Source organism: Ambystoma mexicanum, chromosome 2p (assembly GCF_040938575.1).
Source record: "Ambystoma mexicanum isolate Mex_15411 chromosome 2p, UKY_AmexF1_1, whole genome shotgun sequence".
Taxonomy (NCBI): domain Eukaryota; kingdom Metazoa; phylum Chordata; class Amphibia; order Caudata; family Ambystomatidae; genus Ambystoma; species Ambystoma mexicanum.
Genome location: NC_090923.1, coordinates 653,529,193 through 653,552,564, shown reverse-complemented (window position 1 = coordinate 653,552,564; position 23,372 = coordinate 653,529,193). Strand labels below are relative to the sequence as shown.

Sequence of the window (23,372 nt, the reverse complement as noted above, 5' to 3'; positions counted from 1 at the left end):
ATGACTAGCGCCCATAAACCTTTGCATCAAAACTGGGACAAATAAACACCTCAGAGATACCATTATCTTATTGGAAAATAAACATGTCCCTTTAAATGTAAATATGCAATGCACTGAGACTATTACTTTAAATACCATTACTTGGAGAGAGAAACACATGCACAGCCTAGAGGGTCCTGCAGTGCTCAAGACAGGGAGCAGGTAGCATATGGACCAGAGAGGAGAACCGCCAGTTTGCAACTCGCTCAAGACAAAGAAGCAGGAACACTAAAGTCATGGCACAACACCAGCAACGAGACAGGAACCTGGTACAAGAAGCCGAGACGCCAAAGCACTGCCTTAGCCATGATATGAGAACATCCATGCCTGGAGCCCGAGGCGAGCAACTGGGACACCAGGACAGACACAACCCCAGTAACACCAAAGAAGGCAGAGCCAACACATTCCATGGCTCGAGAAGAGGTCGACAAAGAACAAGCCTTGCAAAAACGTTCCACCTCGCGAGAGACAATAACGGGAAGACTGGAGATGGCGTGAGACCAAAGATCATTGTGCAGATCAATCATGCCAGTAGAAATAAGAGACTTATCCCTGAACCACTTGAACCCACATTGTTGGAAGACAGAAAAAGAAAAGAAACTCTGAAGTCCCTGATCTTATTATCAGGAAAATAAAAATAGAGACACTGAAAATCTAAATGTTAAAGTGGTAACACACAGAGTAACAATATCCCAGAGAAGGGGAAGCCCATAAGACATTTCATGTCAGGAGAGGAAGTCAGAAGGAATTGACATTGTGAATCAGAAAATATACCAGAGATAAATAAGCCAGGTAGGCATTCGGGAGATTTATCATTTTTATGATTCAAGGGATGCAACCTTAAGAGGCCTTCCAACTGAGACCAAGGGGAAACCTAGAGTCTCCAAAGAAGGGCCCCAAGCCCAAAACCTCCACAAGGTAAACGGTTCCTGTAGAAAGCCTAGAGGTCACCCCTGTGACCGCCACAACCAGCTGAGGCTCAGTTGGTGCCAGAAGAATCCCCAGAAGTACCATCTTCTGATGAGTCAGAGGTGGGGGAGATTCAACCCTGAGAGAGATCTGGATCCAAGAGACCATCCTGAGCTACAGACTTTGCTTGCAGAAGGTGGACCCTCAAGGACAAGTAGGGGACAGAGAGGATCCTCTCTAGAAGGTCTGCATCAGTAGGCAGCTTCCCAGAGTGAAGGGCAAGACCCTGGTTCGAAAAGCCTATACGAGGAAGATGGACTTCTCTACAGTGAACCCATGGCGTCTATTCCAGTGGACCCAAGGAGACTGGTGGTACCTCAGGAATTGACATCCAAATTCATACAATTGGCACATGAAGTCCCCCTGGCTGGTCACTTAGTTTTAAAAGAACCAAGGACAGGATATAATTGTACGTTTACTGACCACAGATGGGTGCAGAAATTGAGAAACACTGTAGGAGTTACCACACTCGCAAGTTATCTGCTAAACGTGGAGCCAAGAAAGTGGCACATTTGTGGTAGTTCCTTTTGAGAGTGTGGGGATTGGCATTGTTGGTCTGCTAGAACCTCCAACACTTCAGGCAACACATTTAAATTGGTTGTGAAGCTATTCCAATGAGAACTGTTACTGCTCAGGCAGTGGCTAAGACCCAACTTGGCATTTATACCAGAGTAGGATTTCCTAAAGAGGTATCTGACAGGGGGTCACATTTTATGTACCACTACAAGCAAGCCATGTGGAAAACCTGTGGGGTCACAAAAGTTCTCAACTGCCTACCACCCTCAGACAAATGGGTTGGTAAAGGTTTAATAGAACGAAGAAGAACATGATTTGAGATTTGGAAAAACCACTTGGAAGAATGTGGGACCACCATCTGCCATACCTTTTTGCATACAGAGAAGTTCTTCAAGCTGGAGTGGGCTTGAGCCCCTTTGAATTACTTTATGATCATCCTGTCAGAGGCCCTTTGGACATGATCAAGCAGGGTCTGGAGAGTGTTCCTTCCCTCAAGCCAGTAAGGATTACTGACTATGTGCTAGGCCTCAGACAGAGGATGGCACAGATGAGGCTACTGAGAATTTGAAAGCTGGTTAAGCTCGGGTTAAGCATTGGCATGACCAGAAGGCAAACATGGTGGAGTTTAATCCAGACCAACAAGTTCTCATCATGGTTCCAGTAAAACGGAGGGTCTTACAGGACAAATGGACAGGAACCATCAAAGGTGTGGGAAAACCTGAAGAGGTCAACTATTTGTTATACTTGGGAAACCCCAAAGGAGGCCCCTAGGGTCTTTCGTACCAACCGTCGCCTATGTTTACAGACCAGGAGACATGAGCTTTGCAGTTAGCCTCTGATCAAGAAGAGGAGAGTGAGCCTCTCCCAGATCCTATAATGGGACAGCCTCCAGATGGATCAGTAGAAGGGGTAAATCTCTACTAATCTGACAAAGCAACAGCAGGAGTGCAAATATTTGAACTCGCTTTGACCCCCTGTTCTCACTTGCACCAGACTTGACCCCTTGGGGCCAACATGACATTGACACTAATGATAGTGTACCTGTTAAAAGCAGCGGCTACAGGATGTCAGATAATGTGAGGAATCGCATGAAAGGTCAATAAAAGGCTTGTCCCTGAAGTGATTGAACATCCCACAAGTCCATGAGATAGCCCAGTTGTGTTAGTACCAAAGGCAGGAACAAAGGGACTTCGATTCTGCATGAACTATAGGTCATTACATGCAGTTTCCAAGACCGATGCCCATCCCTTGCCAAAGGCAGATGAATTGGTGGATAGGCTGGGCTCAGCAAAATGGTGATTATTGGTAGATTGCCATGGCTGACCAGTCCAACGAGAATACCGCATTCTCAACTCCAGAAGGCTTGAACCCATTTAAGGCCATGCCCTTTGGCTGAAAGAATGCACCTGCCACATTCCAGAGAATGGTTAACCATGTTCTAAACTACTGCATGGCATACTTGGATGGCATTGCAGTGTTCAGCCCTACGTGGGAAGAACATCTTGACCACATGGGACATGTGTTGCAGGCCCTTCAACAGGCTAATCTGACCATCAAAGCAAGTAAATGCCAGGTTTGTCAGAGTAAAGTTGTCTACCTTGGTCATGAGGTAGGAGGAGGGGAGATTAAGCCCTTACCCAGCAAAGTACATCTGTACAAGACTGGGCCACTCCAACTACTCCAAAAAGAGCCTTTTTAGGACTTCTAATCAGGCCTTCTCTGTTGGGGAGCTTTCTCATTTCTGTGCCAATTCCCTTCAACCTTAGACCCCCCCCCCATCTCTTTTGCTGTACTTTGGGACTTTTAATTTTTATCCTGGAGTGAGTACTTTTTCTCACTCTCGCATTTATTTTTGATCTGATTAGGACTCTGTTTCTTTGGTTTTGGAGTCAAACTCCATCGGCATCTACCTTTTTTATTGGGACACATAGCACCTTCAGTGCAGTGTCACAGAGAAGTCCTTTGGATTTCTCATAAGGTTTAAATACCTTCTCTTGGACAAACTACTGTTAATTGACTTTACTTACATTTTCTCTCTGTAGACCCAGCACACACCATCTTATGTGGAGTGATGGGGGGTTACGTAGTAGCCCCTCTACTTATGTAACATTTTTTATGTTCCCCTCACTAGATTTAATGGCTGGTGTTAGTGGTTTAATTTTCCTTCCATTGTGTGTTTTTACCGCAGGCTGAATCCTCAGCTGCAGTATTGCACCCATGGGTGCCCTTTTTTTCAAAATGACCCTGGTCTCTTCTCGCCATTTCTTGCTTATGCGTTTTTTCTCAACATCTATTGATTTCTACTAATGCAATGCATGTAATGTCCACAAGATATGAAGCACCCAGATGCCCCAGTGCTTGGCACGCTCTATAAATGATGAAATAAATGAAGGTGGGCAAATATTAAATGTTAATGTGTCCCTGAAGAAATAAAGACCCTACCTCTAAGGGACTACTTTCGGGATTCAAACTGACCACCAACCCTTAAGGTGGCTGATGCAGATGAAAGGAGAACATCCCAAATTGCTCAGGTGGTCCATAAGCCTACAAAGCTTTGACTTCACTACTGAGCACAGGTCAGGTACCAAACACAAGAATGCTGATGGTCTCTCCAGAAAGTAGGACCCACAGAATCATGAGAGCCCTCCAGGAGTGATCCTCCTGCCTCTAGTCTGGGGGAGACCAGTGTTTGGGAGATTCATCATTTTATACTTCATCCACTCTCCTAGTGAGACCCCCCCCAGCACTTTTTGCTGAACTTCTGCACCTTTTTCTTTAATCATGAATGGGTGGAGCCTTTTTTGCACTCATTCATTCCTATGGGTTCAGTCTTCTGGAATTCCATTCTTTTCAATTTACCTATACTATGGAGTCTATATTCCTACATAGCTCTCAAAGGCATCTGTATTTTACTATTCCAGCACACAGCTCCTTTTGGGCAGTGTTGCTGGGGACCATTAGGGTGCTCCTTTGAGATTTTATCCTAGAGTAACTACAGTTCTTAGTATCTCTTCAAAAAAAAGAAACGTATAGTCTGAGAGATTGGTACACCACCTTATCTGGAGTGCCAAAGGATTACCTAGTATCCCCGTTCCCTCTGTCTGAGACTAAAAACTCACAGGAGCAGTCTCCTAGTAATGGCTGGTGGCAATGGACGTATTCTACCAACTATTGTGTAATTATTGTACAGCAGGCTATGTCCATAGCCTCAGTAGGGCACAATAGGGACACCCAAGTAACAAATGGGGGGGGGCGCAGAGAGAGTGTGTGTGTGTGTGTGTCTCTGTCTCTCTCTCTCGGCAGGAACCTGTGGGTATCCCCGCCTATGCTCCAGTGTGTCTGTGCAGGCAGGAAGTGGGGAGGAGCTTTCCACACCCACCCACCACCATCCATCTGCTAGAGTGCCTGATTAGAACCAGCTGCCACTGGGGGTCTGGCTGTCCTGCCCAATGCCCCTTTCTGTAAGTTCCTGAGAGATAGCAGAGGAGTGTGTGCTGGAACTGTATAAAAGCTGAGGCTCCTTGAGTGTAAAGCAAGATGACCACTGCAAGCTGAAGTAACCGAAGAAGACTACCAGAGACGCCTGCAGACCCTTTGCAACAGTGAAGTTAACCACTGCTGTCCTGACCCCGTTTTCTGTACGACAAAGTAGCGGACTCCTTCCCTTTGGCTGGTGGGAACAACCATTCCCAAGACAAACTTTGATTTGAAATGTCTTCCCGAGGTCCAGAGCTGCAGAACCCGTATACCAGAACACCTGCTACCCATTTCGAGTGCATAGTCGTGGAAAGGGCAAATCCGCCCAAATCGTTGCTGAGCACTCAATGACACTCCAGAGATACGATGCAACTCACCCAAACCCCCTCAAGAGTTTGGGACTGCAGGAAGCAAAGAAGATTGACCGGATAAATCGTGTCCTTTATTGATACTGCAGAAAAGGTACCAAAACCTCAGTCATGAGAGAAGTTGCTAAAACTTGTGCTAGAGGTCCACCCTCCCGACTTCTGCTGAGATCTCCCTGTCCACTGTCCTGTCTTCAGTCATCAGACCACGGAATCCGGAGGTCGAGTCCACAGTGGCAACATCGCAGAGCATCCACCACAACATTTTTCTTCTAACCCAAGGTACTGTGGGGAAAAAGGCATTGCTTACTCGATTCCAAAAAGTCGCTCCAGAGCACTGGGGTGCACATTGAAGTGTCCAGGGAAACCCCCCCTTACCTGTAACCTGGTCTCCAACGTTGGTTAAGCCTTCTTTTATCTTCCTTCCTAGGGACTAGAAAGTATCCACAGGAACGTTTTATTTCTGCTGCTTTGCAAGACTTTAAGCCGCTACGGACTGCCTTTTGGCTAGGGTTGCGTTTTTTGACTCTATAAGACTTGCTGTGCCGCAAAACTGCCTGTAGGGTCCGATAACATTAACCAATTGCTTTCCTTCCCAATAATTACTATCTTACATGTGAATGCAGACTAAATACAATTACTGTATTACTTTGTGGGTGCGCAGTATTACAGATAGAACTGTCAAACGCCTGTAACAATTCTATACGTTCAGCAACTACAAACTAAGAAGTGACCCTTTGAAAAGTAATGAAAAGTATACCTATGTGTTGGCTTATTGTGCTATCCATTTAACAGTGACTCTTGTGAATATAATAAATCTATTTTAATAGAAGTGTGTGTGTGCGTTTCTTTGAGGTGCATTACTGACTGGGTTCAGCGTACTTACCAACAGCTCACATCTTCCTCTTAAGGTAAGCCTGACTGCTCTGCCAATATACCAAGGTCCTTCAGTAGTAGTATAGACTGACACTAAGAGTTGGGAATCAACAAACCACTGGGATAGCTTACTCAAGTCTTACCTCGATGTGGAACTTTAGGAAAACTCCCCTAACAGTAGGCAAAGCAAGCTGGGTTTTACTTTACCCAGAGAAAAAGGCAACCTGAATAATAATATCCTTTTAGGATATACCGAAAGCAGCAACACAGAATACTAATCTTGGAAAAGAAGCCCAAAGGGAATATTAAGGGGAATTCCCCTTTCTGTGCCAATTCACTTCAACCGTAGAGACCACCAGCTCCTTTGCTGAACTTTTTTGTTTTTAACCCTCAAGTGAGAGACCTTTTTCACACTCTTGTGTGTTTTGACCTGATTTGGATTAGGTACTTCCACTGGTTTTGGAGTCTGACAAACTCCATAGGCATCAACTTTTTGGATGGTGACACATAGCACCTTCAAAGCAGTGTCACAGAGAAATCCTTTAGATTTTTTGTAAGGTTTAAATACCTTTTCTTGTGTGAACTACTGTTCCCAAGAATAGTAAAGTGAAATTGACTTTAATTACCTTTTCTCTTTGTAGGTCCAGCACACACCATCTTATGTAGAGTGCTGGGGGGTTACCTAGTAGCCCCATATTCTACATTCTCAAGTAAAAATGTTTATGTAAACCTCACTACTTTAAATGGCTGGTGGCAGTGGTTTAATTGCCCTACCATTGTGCTTTTCTACCGCAGGCTGAATCCTCAGCTGCAGTATAGCACCCATGGGTAACCATTTTGTCAAAATGGCCCCGGTCTTCATTTTTCAACATTTTCTGTTGGTGAGGTCTGTCTTGGATTTTACTCTGCACGTTGAGCCAGGTTTGAGCCCTTTGTTCGTTTTGCCTTTGGCAGGTGTTAGGGAGAATTCTCAGAAATGTGGCTATTCCCTTCTACCTTAGAGACCCCCAGCTCTTTTGCTGGACTTTAGGACTCTTTCTAACATGGACAGAGGGAGACTGGTGTGTTTTTCTGCGATTTGGACTCGGTTTCTTTCGACTTGCGAGTCTGACAAACTCCATAGGCATCATCATTACATTGGGACACACATCCCCTTCAGTGCAGTGGCACAGGGAAGTCTCTTAGATTTCCCAAATGGTTTAAATACCTTCCTCTTGGTGAAACTACTGTTTCCAAGAGCAGTGAATTGAAATTGACTATTTACATTTTGTAACTTTCTAGACCCAACACACACTATTTTACCATAGGGTGCTGGAGGGGTTACTTAGTATTCCCATTGTCTAGTTCCTCATGTAACATTTTTATGTTACCCTTTCTACAATTAATGGCTGGTGGCAGTGGTTTACTTTTTACTACCATTACGTGTTTTTAAATTAAAATGGCCCTGTTCTTAAAACGGCCCCGTTCTCATTTTTTCGCCATTTCTTGTTGGAAAGGTCCTTCTTGAGATCTACCAGATTTGGTCCTTTGGAGTTTTGTTTTTGGTGGGATTCACGAGTGAAGCCCACCACTGGCTCCAGTATATCTGGCAGGGGCAGGAAGTGGGCAGGAAGTGAGGGAGGTGCCCGAATCTCCCTGTGATTAATCCCCTTGGTTTCAGGAATGCACCCAAAGGTGATTGGCCGGCTGACTGTCCAGCAAGGACAGCCGCCCTGCTGTGTGATTGACAGCTAGGCTGGAATTAATGGGAGAAAGCTGAGTAAAAGGTGAGGCTTTTTGGCTTCGAAGGCAGAGTCGACCACTGGATGAAGGAATCCGAAGAAGAACTTGGAAGAGATGCCTGCTGAAACTCCTGGATTGTTTGTTTGCCCGGTGAAGCCCTGCTGCTGTGCTGAAGCTCCGAATTCATTTCAACTAGAGAAGCCCTGCAAGGACGACTTCTCCCTTTGGGTTGGTGGTACAAAATCAACCTCAAAGTTTACTCGCCTGGACATCCTCTCGAAGCTGGCTGTACACTTCCACTACTGCTGCTGGAACCGAAGTGCCAGGAAGAGGAACACCAGATCGAGTGCATCACTTAAGTCGGACCCAAGCGCCAGGAAGATCCTCCAGTCTTCACTGAAGCAGGACTGACCAAGCATGAGCCACCTCAACAGGGTGCTGGACCCCAGATGCAAGGAAAGTCTGAAGTGGTATCCGAGAACCACGGTATTGCTATTTGCTGTAGACGCAAGGAGCTGAAACTGCAAAGTGCTGAAGAATTGAAGTTTGACCTTTGCTGCCGCCAACCTTCCCATTGTGTTGCAGGAGTCCCTTGAAGTCCCCCCTCTTGTCCTCATGTCTGAGGCACAGGAACAACAGGATCTGCAGAGGTGTATAGGACCAGAAGCCAGCTGGAACCATTTCTTCTATCCAAAGGTACTGTAAACCTAAGGGGACTTGCCTCTTGTTGTGTAGCCTTCCTTGTTCTCAGTTGAGACTTGTCTTGTTTGCTTTTGAAGAGTTGCAGCTTTGTCCATGAGAAGCCTCCCAGCTTGTGACCCTTCAAGTGAATCTTATTTCTACAAACTTTTCTAAAAACATTGTGCAAGACTTTACCTGCAAAGATGATCTTAAGCTCCATTAGACTTTGTTCAACTAACATTGACTGTCCTGGCTCCCTGAGAGACTCTTCTTACGCCCGACATTGAGCTTTTGCCTTTCCTCCATGAAAGGGTTAATTTACTTTTCATTGGAAGGTTTAAAAAGTGCTTACCAGTTTATGAATTATTTGTTAACCTTTGTGTTATTCCTCTGTCGCATCTTGTGCACCCCAAACTCAGTATTGCTCTAAATTAACCAGTGATTAATCAACATCCACACTGTCATAACTACTTAAGTCACCTGAAGGTGTAGGAAGAGTGTGCTATCCCCAATAGGCATCATCTGATTTAGAGAAACAGGATGCTTGAAGTGCATTATAATTGTTACATGTTTTGCTCCCCTCTGAAGGCTAATATAACTGTTAAATTAAGAATTGTTTAATTAAGTAACCTTGAATGTAAGTGTTTCTTTGGATAACTCTCACTGCGAACCTGTGTAATACAGACAAACCAAAGGTTGGGCTCCTATGGCCAGGAGGTCAAGGTTGCTGTAGTCTTCCAAAGGATACTGCACACAATCTTGCCGAACAGCGGGCTTCAGCCCTGAAACCCACCTCTGGCTCCAGTGTTGAAAGTGGAAATGCAGGATGTGAGGGAGTTTCCCAAAACTCCCCTGTCCTTTGTCTCTAGGAATGCCTGAATGCAACCAGTCCTAACGGCTGACTCGCTGTCCTTTCAGGATAGCCACCCTGCTGTGCGATTGACAGCCTAGGCTGTGGATGAATGGGAGAAATCCGCTTAAAAAAGGTGAGGTTTTGTGACTAGAGGCAGAGTCGACCACTGGGAGAAACGCCAAAGAAACCGCAAACGAAGCTTGCTGCATCCTCCTGGACCTTTGAATTGCCAGGTGAAGCCCTGCTGCTGTGCTGAAACTCCCCTTTTTTAAAAAATCGCCAAGAGAAGCTCCGGAAGGGACGACTCCCCCCCCCCCCCTTTGGGTTAGTGGGACCAACTAACCCCGAGACAAACCCCACTGGACCACCTTCCCAGACTGGGTGTACTTCTATAGTGCTGCCAGTAGTCGATAATCCGTAGTCTAGTGCAACGTCCTAAATACAGCCAGACGCTACAGGAGTCCAAGGACCCTCCAGAAGCAGGACGACCCGAGTTCAAATCCCCTCACCAGATTGCAGCAGCCAAGGAGTAAAGGAATCCCAACCGGTATCCAATATCTGCGGTGGTGCTGCTTACCAAGCGCTGAAACCGCAAAGTGCTGTTGAACCGAAAAGAGCGGTAGCTGCCGATGACCGTTAAATTGCTGCTGCATGAGCCCTCCAGACGTCCTTGTCTCTACGACTGAGGCTCTGGAATCCAGGGTCCCCAACGCTACAACAGGACAGAATCCAGCTGGACCACTTCTTCAAACCAAAAGATACTGTTCAGACTTGGGGTACTTTCCTCAGTCTCTTTAGCTGTGCTCTTCTCAGTTGAGACTTGCATTGGCTTACTTTAGAGTTGGTTCTAAATCAGCTTTTCACAGGCTTCACAGCTCGTGAACCTACAAGTGATTTCTACAAACTCTCTAACTTTGTGCAAGACTTTATCTAAGAAGTGCCTTAGCTCCATAGACTGTGCTCCAATTGACTTTGGCTGTCCTGGCTCGCTGCAGACTCTTCTAGTCCATTGACTCCGATATTGATATTTCTGTCACTCATAGGTGGTAACTTGTTTTACACTGTTATTGCTGGGAAAGGTTTATCTAGACTTAATTGAAAGATGTAAGTATACTTGCATGCCTTGAGAACCTGTTAAACCTTTTTCCTTCCTTTAACCTTTCCTTTCTGCATCCTTCGAATCTGCAAAGTATAATGAGTGATCTATAAATGCCAATACTGTCCTTGTGAATGAAGTCACCTCCGGGTGTAGTGTAAAGAGCATATCCAAAGAGTATCCACTAACTTGTGCTGATCCTGAAAAGTATGTTAAACTAGATTTGATTGCTTCATAATGTTTATTTAATTTATGTTAAATAAATAACTATTCATAACTGAAACCTTAAGAGGTGATGGCTTGTGGTCTCGTGCAGAGAAATGGCAGAGGTTAAGATTCATTCTAAACCTTCCACAGCCATCACCTCTTTGGTTTTGCTTTGTCGCCCCCGAGTGGGACGGGTATGCCCAGACGTGGGTGCCCATGCCTGATGGGCCTAGAGACCCAAGCTACTCCTCACTGATGAGGCCCAAGAAGGCTGAAACATGTTTAGGGATGCTTGTGGTGTCGTGCAGAAGGGATGTGACCTAGCAGTTCGGGCTGGACTGCCCCTTTTGGGGTGGGACCAAGCCCGATTTGCATATGGTCTTTCCCCTTCTGTAATGGCTTGGCAGGCCAAGAACTATGGTCTGGAGGGTTACCCAGAGCAATGCCAGAGGTAAAGATTCATTCTAAACCTTCCAGCCATCACCTCTGTTTTGCAATGTACACCGAACCTAATGCAATTCAAAGAAACACTTAAGCATAAATGTATGTTAAAATGAACACGTTACTTCTTACCTGGTAACGTTCTTTCGAGTGGATGTTCCTCCAACGTATTCCTCATCTTAGATGTATTCCATCCAGCTTTGCTGCTCTTCAGAAATTTTTTCGGCAGAGGGCGCCGTGCGTCGATGTTGAATCGATGGTCCCTCGAAGGCCTCCGTCGAGGGTGAGGTCATCGGGTGTATAAGTAGCACGCGCGGCGCCCGTTGGCCTTAATTCTGGTTTTCCCCTCTTTTGTATCTGTGATCTTGTACTGTTTTTGTAGATTGTGCCGGCAGACAGATATCAGCCTTGCAAGATCTGAGATGGCAATAACCCGGAAAAAATCTACAGAGGGGTAGGTTGGGGGGGCGATGAGGAATACGTTGGAGGACCATCCAATCGAAAGAACATTACCAGGTAAGAAGTAACTTTTTCTTCGAGTGGATTGTGTCCTCGAACGTATTCCTCATCTTAGATAGGCTCCCAAAGCAGTATTTTGCATAGTTCCTCTGGAGGAGGGGTCAGATTATTATTTTTCTTTTTTTTCTTTTTAATGCTTTTAGATGGCAGAATAAAGCACTGCTTTTCCAAAAGTTAACTCCCTAGACTGGGAAGCATCCAGGTTATAGAATTTTGAGAAGGTGTGAAGCGAAGACCAAGTTGCAGCTTCGCAAATGGACCTTTATAGGGACACCTCTTTGAAGGGCCGTGGAAGAGGCTATGCCCCTGGTGGAATGAGCTCTTAACCCTTCTGGTGGGCCTTTTTGTGCTAGTCTGTACCATTCTGAAATGCAAAGCACGATCCAGCATGAAATTGTTTGTTTTGTTACTGATTGACCCAGTTTTCTTCCAGTGTAGCCTATAAACAACTGGTTGTCCACTCTAAGTCTAGAACGCCTAGAGATGGAAAAGCTTAAAGCTCTTTTAGGGTCCAGTCTGTGTAGTCTTTCTTCCTCCTTAGAAGGATGAGGTGGACGATAGAATGAGGGTAAAACAATTTTCTGATTTAAATGAAAATCAGATATTACCTTCAGTAAAAATGATGGTTTAACCCTCAACACAACTCTGTCCTTATGGAACACAGTATAGGGTGGCCCAGAAGATAGTGCCTGCAATTCGCTCACTCTTCTTGCTGATGTTAGAGCAACTAAAAAGGCTGTTTTCCATGTTAATAATCTTAATGGACACGTGTGCATAGGCTCAAAAGGGGCACACATTAAGAATTTTAATACCAAATTTAGATCCCAAAGCGGTACTTGAAAAGGGTGAGGAGGAAACACTTTAGTGAGACCTTTTATGAATTGTGTTATCAAAGGAATTTTGAAGTAGGCGCATTCTTCCGATGAGCGCTTGAAGATGGAAAGCGCCGCAAGGTATCCTTTTATTGTTCAGATATTCAGACCTCTATATGCTAGGGTCAGAAGGAAAGATCATACTTCCGGAATAGAACACAGAAAAGGATCGACATTCTTTTCTCTGCACCAGTTGCAAAACTTTTTCCAACGGCAACGGTAGAGAGACTTTGTTGCTGGCCTTCTTGCCGAAAGCAACACCTCCATAACGTCATCTGAAAGTTCCAATCCCTGTATCTCAGCCTTTCAGATACCGAGCATGAAGGTTGAGCGTTTTGAACTCTGGATGGAGAACCTGATCTTCCTTTTGAAAGAGAAGGTTCTCTCTCTGAGAAAGACGTACTGGAGGACAGATGGACATGCCTAGAAAGTCCGGGTACCACGTTCTCCTGGCCCAATCCGGGGCAATTAGGATCATGCGGCTCCGAAACCTTCTCAGCCTCCTGTACAATAGTGGGAAATTCCACTCCACCACGAACTCGTCCACCAGGGCTCCTCTCGGGGGAAATTCCCTTGAGCAATACCCTTTGCATTTTCGGTTGATTCCGGTTGCAAACAGGTCTACTTGAGGGGTTCCCCAAAGGGCAAAGATCTCTTGAATGACTTCCTGAGCCAGTTCCCATTCGTGGGATACCGTGCTCTACCTGCTCGGAGCATCTGCCGTCATATTCTCTTCCCCGGCTAGATGAATTGCCGTTAAAGAGATTCCCTCCTGAATTGCCCAATACCAGAGCTGCATTGCCTCTCTGCACAGGGGTAGTGACCCCACGCCTCCTCTTTTGTTTAGATGCAACACAGTGCATGGCCACTGTGTTGTCCGTCATTATCAGGACATTCTTTCCCCTGACAGATGGCAGGAAGGCCTTCAGCGCTAGTCTGATTGCCCTCAGCTCTAAAAGGTTGATCTGTAGTTTGGACTCCGATGGAGACCATCGACCGCTGATTGTCAAATCGTTGGCATGAGCTCCCCACCCCAGGAGTGAGGCGTCCGTCACTACTGTGATCTCCGGCCATGGTTGCCAAGAGGGTTCTCCTTTTAGAATGATCTCTGTACAGGTCCACCATAAAAGGTCTTGTCTGACCTTGTTCGGAATCTGAAGATCTGTCATTTGACCCGAGAATTGGGACCACTGAGTCTTTAGGGCCCATTGAAGGGATCTCATCCTCAAGCGTGCCTCTGGCACCAGAAAAATGCAGGATGCCATGAGGCCTTGAGATTTTGGCCATTTTGGACTTTGGAAACCATCTGAAGAATGTCTTGAGCCCTCGACTTGGGAGGCAAGCTCTTTCCCAAGGACGTGTCTAATACAGCTCCTATGTACTGAAGCTGTTGGGAAGGTGTCATCTGTGACTTCTTGAAATTGAGGGAGAAGCCCAGTTTGTGGAGAAAGTGGCAGGTGACTTTCAGACGATCCAGTGTTTGCTCGGCAGAGCACGCTCTGATCAACTAATCGTCCAGGTAGGGGTAGACATGAATCCCCCCTCTCCTGAGGTGCGCTGCCACTACTAGCATTAACTTGTTGAAGACCCTCGGGGCGGAGGTCAACCCGAATGGCAAGACTCGAAACTGATAGTGAGTCGCCAACAACGAACCTCAGGTATTTTCTGTGTTTGAGATGAATCGGCACATGAAAATAAGCATCCTGGAGGTCCAATGACACCAACCAGTCCTGGGGTTGAAGGGCCTGAAGGATCTGAGAAAGGGTAACCATCTTGAACTTGTCCTTCCTGAGGAACTTGTTCAAGTTTCTTAAGTCCAAGATGGGTCTCAGTCCTCCGTCCTTTTTGGGGATAAAAAAAATACGGGGAGTACCAACCCTTGTTCCTCTCCGCTGCAGGCACTGGTTCTATAGCACCTTTCTCCAGCAGGGTTAGAACTTCCTGCTGTAGGAGCGGGTTTGAAAGTTTCAACGGGTGTCTCCCTGGTGGATTGCTTTGAGGTCGCTTTAGAAAAGGAAGGCAATAAGCCTTGGGCTATTATTTCTAGAGCCCAAACATCTGAAGTAATGGCTCGCCATTCTTGCAGATGCTTCGACAGCCTACCTCCTACAGGTGTTTTGTGGTGCAAGTCCTCAAAGTGGTTTTGTGGCAGATGTTGCAGCTGCTGATGGCGAAGAGGCTGCAGCTGGAGCTGGCTTAGCACGTTTTCCTCGTCCACCACGAGTGGCCTTTCTTTGGCCCCTTTGACTGGCCATTCCTCTCGTCTTCCCGTATGAGGTGTAATAACGATAGGATCGTCCCCTCCATGATTGCCCTTGCGCACAAAAATGCTGAGGTTGCCTAATAGCAGCTCCTAAGGATTTTGCCGCTGCTTTTGAGGTCTGCAACCTCTCAAGGCTCTCGTCAGTCTTGTTGCCAAAAAGGTGAGACCCATCAAAAGGCATGTTCAGGAGGTGGTTCTGTACGTCCGGTGCAAAACCCGACTTCGGTAACCACGCAAACCTGCTCATTACCGTGCTAGTGCCCATGGACCTGCTTACACTATCCGCAGTGTCCAATCCAGATTGAAGGGATTCCTGCATGGCCTCCTTTCCATCTCTAATGATGGCTAGGAAACCTTCCCTTTCTTCCCCTTCTGGTATGTGCTCCGCCGCCATTGCAATGCACTCCCATAGTGTGTTCGAAAATGTTGCCAAGGCACATGTGGAGTTGGCAGATTTTAATGCCATGCTCCCGGCTGAAAATACGTTCCGTGCCCAACCATCCACACGCTTATCGTCCCTGTCTGGAGGGATAGACGGGTACGCAAGTATGTTGGAAGCTGTGGCTGCCTGTATGACCAAACTCTCGGGAGTTGGATGTTTTGACAGATAGCCGGGGTCGCTACTGGCTGGGCAGTATTTTGATGCGAGGGATTTATTTACCGGAGGAATAGAATCTGGAGTTTCCCCAATTCTTGGCCACCCTGTTTTGTAAGGTTACATGAAAAGGTAGTACTGGGTCTTCAGTGGGACCATGGTACAATATGTCTGTTAAATCGTACTGGACAAATTGGGCTGTGGTCTAGCCCATCCCAAGTAATCTATCACCTTGGTCATTAACTGACTGTAAGATGGACTGGCATGCTCTCCTGGATCTGGTCTACCAAAGTCATTCCAGGAGAGGTGTCAATGCCACTTGCATTGTGCAAAGACTCCACCAAATCCCTCATTCTGCTTTCCTCCGAGATCAAGCATTCTGGGACATTTGGGGTGCCATACTCCAATCCAAAAAGTACATTTTCCTCCTCGGATCTCTCCTCTTACTCAAAAATTGAGGTCAAGGATTTGAAAAACTCCTTTCTAGGGAGAGGCTTGAAAACCTTCTCTGGGAGGAGGAGGAAGAGGTGTACCACCAGGCTCTGAAGGAATTACATGTTTAACTTTTTCCTTCTCTTTTTCTGGCTGCCCTGGCTTGGTTGGAGCCTTTGGCACCGAGGGTTTCGGCGTCGATGACATCGTGGTCGTCGACAGGGTCTGCTTCGAGAGTGTGAAGGCAGCCTTCGACAGTTTCTTCTTCGAGGTGTGAAAGGTCTCGGACGGCGTCGGTAACCTCGAGCGGTCGACTCGACTCAAGCGTTTTTCGCTCGGCTTCCTGGAAGGTTCCCTATCCTTCCTTTAACGAGCACCCGGGCTCGAGGGCACGCAAGTGTCGGAGCGATGACGCTCCCGGCCGGCTTCCGAAGAAGGCGCGGACCGAGGCTTCGCTTTCTCAAACACCTCCATCATTTTGACCCTAAATGCTTCCCACTCTTCGGAAGACGAATTTGTGGGGCATTTCATTTTCAGGGACTCGTCTGACGAGGTGGAGGGAGATATATGGCATCGCTTCTTCGACGAAGACGACGAGCGATGAGAATCGCTTCGAGATCTGGATCTATGCCTTTCGTGTCGAGGAGATTTTTCCCCATGGGGTCCCGATTCGATGCTAGAGGCTTTCCGATCCTTCCGACCTCCCTGTAGCTTTTCTCTCCTTTCTCGCAAGGCCTTTCCCGTCACCGCCTGACACTTCCAACAGGCCTCCATTGCGTGGCCTTCCCCGAGACACCACAAACACTTGCGGTGCGGGTCCGTGATCGACATTTTTGAGCCGCACGACTTGCATTTCTTAAAACCCGATCTCGGGGTCGTGGTCGGCGTCAATGACGAGGACATCATTACTTCTCGTAATATATTTCCTGACAGAACTCGAGGCGCACCGAATATCCGTAGCAACGTACTGCGGAAAAACGGAAATGAGGCCAACGGGCGCCGCGCGTGCTACTTATACACCCGATGACGTCACCCTCGACGGAGGCCTTCGAGGGACCATCGACTCAACGCACGGCGCCCTCTGCCGAAAAAATTTCCGAAGAGCTGCAAAACTGGATGGAATACATCTAAGATGAGGAATACGTTGGAGGACACAATCCACTCGAAATATATTTTACACAAGATCTCCTTTTAAATACTTGCACATTGAACCAACACATGTAAGATTACTTGTAGACACTTTTCAAAGGCCACCATTTAGTTTGTAGTTGCTCGCAGTTAATTGGTACAGCTTTTGACACTAATGACAATTCTACAGTATTATTGGTACGCGTGGACACAGATATACAGTAATCGTACTTAGTTAGATAAACCACATAAGATAGTCTTTTCGGAAGGAAAACAGTTGAATACTAGCAGAGACTAAGGTTCTAGAGTCAGTTTCTTCACATAGCAAGGCTTTTGACGTCCAAAACGCAAACCTAGCTAAAAAGGCATTTCAGAGAGGTTCAAAGTCTTGTAAAGCAGCAGAAAGCCAAAAACACCTGTGGATGCTTTCTAGTCTTAAAGAGGCAAGAAGATTTAATCAACGTTGGAGACCTGTTAAGTACTCCGTAAAGGTAAACAAGCAGCGACTTGAATCGGAGGTCAGAGGATTGCCCTGAGGATCTCCCCATGCACTCCATCGCTCTGGAGCGACTTTTCAGATCAAGGTAAGCAATACCTTTTTCACCCACAGTACCTTGGGTTTTAGATTTCGGCTGGATTCTCCTCTATGTGGCAGCGTGGGACCCCGACCTCCGGATTCCTTGGTCGGATGACGAAAGGCAGGTGAATAAACAGGATCTCAGCAGCAGACTCAAGGCAGGACCTCCGGCACAGAGTTCAGCAACTTTTCTGGTCATTCTGCGGTTTTGGGGCCTTTTCTGCAGAACCAACAAATGATGCAATGCATCCGGTCAATCTTCTTCGATTCCTGCAGTCAAGCACTCTGCTGAGGGGACTTGGATGGGTCGGATTGAATCTCTAAAGGTTCACCTGGAGCCCAGCAAAGACTTGGGCGGACTCAGACTTTCCACAACGATGCACTTCAATTCTGTCGCAGGTCTCCTGGTATTGGGGTTCTGCAGCTCTGGAAGCACACAGGCCCTCAGGAGATGGCTCAGATTAATGTCGGTCTTGAGACTGGTTGTTCCCTCCAGTCAAAGGGAAGGAGTCGGCCTCTCCAGAGTTCCCATCGTACAGAAAACAGGGTCAGGACAGCAGTGGTCGTCTTGCAAAGGGTCTGCTGGCATCTCTAAAGTAATTGAAGAAGACAACCAGTTTCCACTTGTCGACGTGCTTTTCACCCCAGGAACCTCACCTTACATACAGTTTCAGCACTCACTCCTCCGCAATCTCCCTCAGCAGTTTACAGAAAGGGGCAGGTGGCTGTGCAATCAGGACAGCCAGACCCCCAGTGGGAGCTGGTTCCATTTAGACAGACAGTAGTGGAGTGAAAAACTCCTCCCCCACTTTCTGCCTACCCAGACACACTGGAGCCTAGACAGGGACACCCAAGTGTTCCTCTCAAATGCAAAACACACAGACCACCCCCGTCCCAGAATGGTAGAAGGCAAGCTAAGAACAACCACGCTAGAAATGGCAAAAAAAGAAAGGCGCCATCAAGTTAATACATGGGGGACCCTATTGTGCATAACCGGGGCTATGGACATAGCCTGTGGTAGGAAATTCACCCAATAGTTGGTAGAGCACGTCCACTGCCACCAGCCATAACTAGGAGATTGTCTATGTGACATAAAAGTCACAGGAGCAGAGAGAAGGAGGATAACTTTGTATCCCCTTGGCACTCCAAAAGGCACAACTCATAAGAATGAATGAGTGAAAAAAGGCTCCACTCAATCAGGATTAAACAAAAAGGTCCAGCAGCCCAGCAAAAGGCACTCGGGGTCTCACTAGGAGAGGGGATGATGCACAAACATGACAAATCTCCCCAACAGGGGTAGAGGAAGGGGTTGTGATAAGACATTGGTTAAGGCACAAACAATCACCTCATCTTTGGCTAGCAGAAGTGGCCAATTACCTGCCAGTTAAGCCCGCCTCCAAGCCACCATTAAGCTATGAGCAAAAGGCGCCGTTTGGTGCCTTCTCATTTAACAATTAGGTCCTTATTTAAAAAATGACAGTAATGGAATTGATGTACTGACTTTTGGTAAGCTCAGTATGGACTAAAAATCACCATAAAAACCCATAGACCCCATTGCAGCAGGTCCTGCACATCATATATATTCAAAGGTCATCCACTTTAATAGGTATTCAGAAAGGCAGCCTTACTTCAGCTCCTGTGCAATGGCTGCAATTTGCTCCACTCTGTCCTGGTGAGCAGCCAGATCACTCTCAAAGGCCTCGTGTTTCCTAATTAAAGCTTTGATGTCCGACAAGGTGGCACTCTCGTAGTCCTTCTGTTTCAGCATTGCTTCCTTACCTGCGGGATTCAGAACATGCCATATAACTTGTGCAAAATCAGAGCAAAAACCCCAATTTATAAACAGTATATCAGAGAAATTGTGGAAAAATCTGAAGTGTTAGTCCATGAATAATCAGCATTTTAACCAGGTCCATATACCCATGAATAAACAAACAGCAGAATACAGAAAGGAAATGCGATAAACATATGTAAATATTGCAGAATCAAACAAATGAAAAATGTGCAGGTTAGGACAATTTTTCTGAAGTCCAACTAGGGGCTCAGCAAAACTATTCATCTGAGACAGTACAAGACTCGACTCTTAATATAAGGCTATACCACCCGAGTATACGGTAGCGTAGACAGAGCAGCCAGGCTTATCTTATGCGGGAGAGAAGGCTGTAGGAAGGTTCAAAGAACTTCTAGTATAACAAGGGTTTAACAGAAACAGTGACAACTGGAAATTATATTAAAAAATAAAGGTTTATTATAAATGCAAGTTAGGGCAAGTTAGGGCTGGGGTAAGTACTTTGTCAGAGTCAAAAAAACATTATAAAAACACAACACAATGCTTGCTTGAAGGTACACAGACCAAAGCATAAACCTTCTTCAGAATACTAACAGTATTTCTAGTGAAGTCAGACCTTACCAAACACATTTAGTATAGGACACACCTATTCATGGGGAGTAAAACCGTAAGTTACTTTCTGAATACAAGGGTAGTAGACCCTAGCAGATGTGCAGTTACACTCAGTTAATGATTTGTTGGGTGAATTGTCATTTCTGTGTGAATTCCCTTTAGCCTTAGAGACCCCCAGCTCTTTTGCTGGACACAAGGCTTTTTAAATTGTATTCCCGGGCAAGTGGGTCCTTTTTCTCACTCATTCATGTGTTTTCCCCGAATATGATTTTCCATGTTCCTTACTGTTTTATGGAGTCTGGTAAATTCCATAGGCATCTGCTTTTGCATTGTGACACAGCACCTTCTGTGCAGTGTGTTTGGGAGAATTCACATAAATGTGCCAATTCCCTTCACCTGAGACACCCCCAGCAACTTTGTTGGATTTTGAGGAATTTATTTTTTTACCTAGAGAGAGTGCCTTTTTTCCCCACTCATGTATTTTGGATGTGTTTACTCGCGTTTTCTATGGTTATGGAGTTTTAGACAACTGCATAGGCATCTTGTCATTTGTGTCACTCAGCACCCTCGGTGCAGTCACACAGGGAAGCCTTTTAGGCTGTCCCAAGGTTTAATACCTTCTCTGGGATAAACTACTGTTTCCCAGAGAAAATAAAGTGAAATTGACTTTACTATTCTTTTCAAATACCTAGACCTAGCGCACCCTATCTTACAATAGAGTGCATGAGGGGTTACGTAGTATCCCCCGTGTCTATAAACTCATGTAGCAGTCAAATGCTATCCTTTCCTCTCAAAATGGCTGGTGGCAGTGGTTTTACAACAAACTACCATGATTTTTCCCGATCGCGAACACCAGTAGCGTTAAATCGCGGGAGCCATGTTTTTCAACATGGTGTCTGAGCCCCCCCCCCCCTTTTTTTTTTTATTAAACATGTCCCGGTCTTTTTTCGGCATTTCTTTTTGGAAAGGTCCTTCTAGAGTTTGTCTCTGCACGCCAAACCAGGTTTGGTCCCTTTGTTCCTACACCTTTGGCAGGCTTCAGGACTGAAGACCTCCTCTGGCACCTGAGTGTCTGGGGTGGGCAGGAAGTGAGGGAGGTGCCCAAAACTCCCTGTGCTTAGTCTCCTAGGAGACCCAAATGCACTCTGGCGTGATTGGCTGGCTGTCCGGCAAGGACAGCCACCCTGCTGGGTGAGTGGCAGCTAGACTGGAATGAATGGGAGGGAACAGAATAAAAGGCAAATCTCTTGGCTTGGAAGGCAGAGTCAACCACTGGAACGAAAGAACTGAAGACAAGCTTGAAGGATGGCTGCTGCAACTCCTGGACCGTTGGTTTGCCCGGTGAAGCCCTGCTGCAGGTCCGAATTGCCAAGTTCATCTCGACAGAAGCCCCCACAAGGACGACTTCTCCCTTTCAGTTGGTGGGACCAATCAACTTGACACTAAGCCACCTGGATACCATTCTCGGAGCCGATTGTATTTTCCTCAGAGTGCTGCAGGAAACCGAATAACCAGGGAGAGGGCCACCAGTTTTTGTGCTGGACTACAGCTACCGGAATTGAAGATTTGCCATAGCCGGCTGTTTGACCAGTCCCAGTGCAGGAGTCCCCTGACATCCGCCCCCTTGTCCCCACGACTGAGGCTCAGGAACAGCGAGATTTGCAGGAACTGCCAGGAACAAAAGTCTTCAGCTGAATCTTTTTCTTCATTGCAAGGTACTGTGAAAACCCAACCGAGAGAACTTACCTCTCACTGCGAAAGTGCTTGAAACTTTGGCAACTTGCAGGCTAAGTCAGCTTGTGACCCAACATATGAATCTTTTTACAAACTACTTCTAAGAACTTTGGCAAAGACTTTTCCTTTTAACTACCAGAACTGCTTTATCCTATACAAAAGACTTCAGCCCATTGACTTTGGCCTAACCCATTGCGTTGAATTGACTCCTCTGGTGAACTCAAACTATTTGCACTGTTTAAGAGTAACTAACCTATTTATTAACCTATGCCTTTTTAGTAGTTTAAATGACTCAGAAACGTAGTGTAAAGTACTAAAGTATATTTGTGTGCGAGATAGATTGCCTCCTTCTAGTGAAAGTTTCATAACTGACTGAAATAAATTAATAAGTGTTTTACCAAGAAACCTGGAGTATAGGAGTTTGATTGAATACTTGTGATTGTAGACCTCTGTTTAACATCATTACTGCTCACATTGCCCTCTTGAGATAAGCCTGGCTGCTCAGAAACGCTACCAAAACTGTGTTGTACAGACTTATACCAAAGATCGGTTTGCTTACACCTGTACTCCTAGTTGTGTGTGGTGGTCCCAAACGGTACTGCATACAAACTTTGCCTAACAGTGCCACTGAGAAGTCCCTTCGACTTCTTTTAATGTTTAACTACATTTTCTTAGGTGAATGTAAACTACTGTTCCCAAGAATAGTAAGATGATCCCTGTGTTACTTTACTTTATGGGTCCAGCACACACAAGCCTATGTGGAGTGCTGGGGGGGAGGTGGGGGGGGGGTATTACATAGTAATTCCTTTGACCCATTCCTCATGTAACATTGTTACCCTAACTCACCTGAATGGCTGGTGGCAGTGGTTTCTTTTTTACTACCTAGTGACATGTATCTGCAGGCTGATACCTCAGCTGCAGTGCAAGGGTGACCTTTTTCCCCAAAATGTTCCCAGTCGTCTTTCTGCAATTTCTTGTTGGCTTCTTCTAGGCATTTACTGTGTTTGCTTCAGGTTTGAGCCCTTTGTGTAGTTTGCCTTTGGCGGGTTTCATCCCCAAAGCCCTCCCAGGCTTGTGTGACTAGAAAGGCAGGACGTGAGGGAGGATCTCAAAACGTCCCCATCCTTTTTCTCTAGGTGTGCCTAAGTGAAACCAGTCCCTCTTGGCCAGTTGGCTGTCCTAAAAGGACAGCCACCCTGTTATGCGATTGACAGCCTAGGGCTGTGAACGAATGGGAAATTGCATAAAAAGCGAGGTTTCTGGGACTAAGAGCAGGGCCGACACTGGAGGACAGAATACGAAGCAAAGGACAAGAGAAGATGCCAGCAGCACCCTTGTGAACTGCGAAGAGCCCGGTGAAGCCCTGAAGCTGTGCTGAACCGGTTTTCGAATCAACAGGGAAGACACGGAAAGGACGGCTACCTCCCTTAGTCTGGTGGGACCAACTAGCCTCGACACAAACTATTTTGGTGCAACCCTCGACTTGCTGCGACTTTAAGGCTGCAGAAGCCCAATACCCGGGGTACCTAGACCACTTGAGTGTATGGTCGTCCGAATCCTGCCAGATCTTCATAGGCATCCAGAGGACCCTACAGAAGCAAGAAATCCA

The 23,372-nt window shown here is 46.3% G+C and overlaps 1 protein-coding gene across 4 annotated transcripts in view; it reads right to left on the bottom strand.

Moving 5' to 3' along the window:
• ACTN4 (actinin alpha 4) overlaps window positions 1-23,372 on the bottom strand; it is an 896,467-nt gene that overhangs the window by 247,618 nt on the left and 625,477 nt on the right. For all 4 annotated transcript variants that reach the window (XM_069644198.1, XM_069644197.1, XM_069644200.1 and 1 more), the window contains exon 12: window positions 19,257-19,407. In XM_069644198.1, coding sequence (XP_069500299.1) covers window positions 19,257-19,407 — 151 coding nt within the window. The remainder of the gene's footprint in view (window positions 1-19,256; window positions 19,408-23,372) is intronic.